The sequence below is a fragment of the Cyprinodon variegatus genome, unplaced genomic scaffold, assembly GCF_000732505.1.
Source record: "Cyprinodon variegatus isolate N-32 unplaced genomic scaffold, C_variegatus-1.0 Scaffold194, whole genome shotgun sequence".
Taxonomy (NCBI): Eukaryota; Metazoa; Chordata; class Actinopteri; order Cyprinodontiformes; family Cyprinodontidae; genus Cyprinodon; species Cyprinodon variegatus.
This window is the reverse complement of record NW_015150647.1, coordinates 97,559-99,887: the sequence shown is the minus strand read 5'-3', so window position 1 is coordinate 99,887 and position 2,329 is coordinate 97,559. Positions and strand designations below refer to the sequence as shown.

At 41.8% G+C, this 2,329-nt stretch overlaps 1 protein-coding gene across 1 annotated transcript in view; it reads left to right on the top strand.

The window, feature by feature from the left end:
• zmat4 (zinc finger, matrin-type 4) overlaps nucleotides 1-2,329 on the top strand; it is a 211,698-nt gene that overhangs the window by 174,430 nt on the left and 34,939 nt on the right. Inside the window, exon 6 of the mRNA XM_015379550.1 lies at nucleotides 1,090-1,186. Coding sequence (XP_015235036.1) covers nucleotides 1,090-1,186 — 97 coding nt within the window. The remainder of the gene's footprint in view (nucleotides 1-1,089; nucleotides 1,187-2,329) is intronic.

Below are 2,329 nucleotides of genomic sequence, written 5' to 3'. Positions count from 1 at the left end.
TTGGACGTTCGTTTGGTGAACGGCTCCAAATTTTCTTTAACGGAGAGTCTCCAGACTGATCTGCGAGTGAAACCTTGAAAGCTAGCGAGATCAGGATGGTCTCACGACAACACCTGACCAATTCCGTAGTTTGTTGTCTCACATAAACAGGTTTTTTTCCCAACTCACCTCGGCTAAGTAGTTAGCTCCTGCAGCTCTGCTTCTCCCAGCATGCCTTAATCTTTCATACTTCCCAACTCCAACTAATAAACCTAGCTGATAGCCTGTGGTACATGTGACCCTGATACTCAACAGCAATTGGCTCTGTAGTAATGACGGGATGGAAGTAAAAAAAATACACAGATTTAATCACTGGGATCTTTCTCCATTATAAACATGTAACAGGAAATCAGTGGGATTTACACCTGGGTTACAACAAGTCTTGTTTTGTCTTCAGCTTGTTTTTTCTCAGATATAATTTAATTAATTTTCTTCTGCTAGACTGTGAGTAGTCATACTGACCGTTCTTATGACAAGTCTTTTTAAATTAAAACTTTGTGCTTTCATCCTCTGACTGTTCCGAGTATCAGACCTGAAATGGGGAAGAAGGCTTTTAAATATCCACCATCTCTGCAGTGAAGGAATTCCAGAAAGACTCAATGATGAGAAAACTGATGACTGTTGGTGAATTCAAAGCACTTCTAAAGGAGTGGGAGAGACAGAAATACCTTAATCTCAAAGAGGGTTTACCTGGTTGAAAGAGGGTCACATTTAAAAAGAAAAAAAGCCACTTTTTGGGAGACTTTAATTAACTGTACGTAAAGATCTAATAGATTTTTCCGCTTCATCGCCAGCAGCCTGTGAAAGGGGAAAATTCACCTGCAAAATGAAAAGCTATTTGCATAAATCAATCTTTTCTCTCATATTTTTCCTGAAGAAAAGGTGCCTGGCTCTGATGCATTGATGATATACTGACCGAGTGGAAGAGAGTGGAAGTCAGATTTCCATATCATGATTTAAAACATGTCACCTCGGTATAATGAAGGATGGAAAGCAGCCTGTGTGTGTTTTGTGGATTGATTCATTTCTTGTGTTTGTGTTTGGTTCCAGGCCTGAAGCGAAGCTACACCTGCGAAGTGTGCAGCGTCACACTCAACTCGGTGGCACAGTACCACGCACATCTCCAGGGCTCCAAGCACCAAAACAAGTGAGTGCATCCCTCAGCCGCCGCCGCCGCCGCCGCTCCTTACCGGGAACACATTAGGAAGAGCTAAAGGCTTCAGCACTCAATCAACATCAAAATATGTTGTCTCTGCTTTCATCTGCCTCCCATGCGCTTCAAATGCAGCACATGCATAAATGATGGGAGGATCGTAATGAGCTACCAGGCTCAAACACAGATTTCAGATAGGCTCATTTTGCTCTAATTGACTCTACTTTTCTAGTCATGCTGGATTTAACCGGTGGCTGTGGCATCCACAGGAGACACGCTGAGAGTCAACAAGCTTTTAGATTTCAGTCACAGCAAACAGGCAATGTGTTAGGCCCGGCGTTCTACTCCACTGCTTTCTAGAAATAAGTTAAAAAGAACTTTGCAAAAGCCCCGCAAGCCTGCTTCACAATTTTATAGAAAGTTATTAAATGGACTGAAGGAAGCTGCCCTAAAAATCTATAAAAAAGTTTATGCATTCATCAGTTTGGTTGACATTTGTAGTGGAATCCGAAATAAATGTCCCCCTCCCCCCGAACATCAGACGTCATTTAGAAGTTGGTCTTTAGGCTAAATCTGGTCAATCTGTCATAATCTTTATTTAGTCCAGAAATATTAGTTGAAAATTGGGCTGTTTGGTCAGACTGATTTAGCACCACTTTAGTCCAAAAACAGATGCTGAAAAGATGTTGCAAAACCCAGTTTTTAACGTCTTTTCAATGAACAAAAAAAAAAGATGTCTTTCCACCTTTCATTTGTCAATCAAATTCAAGTTTGGACGTAAATCATGTCATCTTTTTCTATGTCTTTTTAACCATTTTTTGCTCGGTTGGATAGTTTTATGTTCGGCTTAATTTTGAACACTCGGAGGCAGAAGAAAAAGTTCAAAAGGTTTATTGAACAATAAATGTGCACTTGACTGATCAACAGAGAGTTCTGTAAAGCACACAGGTTATTCAGATCCAGGTAGTGTTTTGGCTGGTCACAAGTGGGTTCACTGCAGGGGAGGACAGAGAAGTTTAGCGGAGGTCCAGGGAATATTGCAGGTTGAGAGTGTATCAGGGCTGTACCTGTTCTTGAGTGGAGCAGAGCTGCAGAGGGGGGGGAACCTTGAGGGTCAAGAGGCTGACGGCAGGCAGA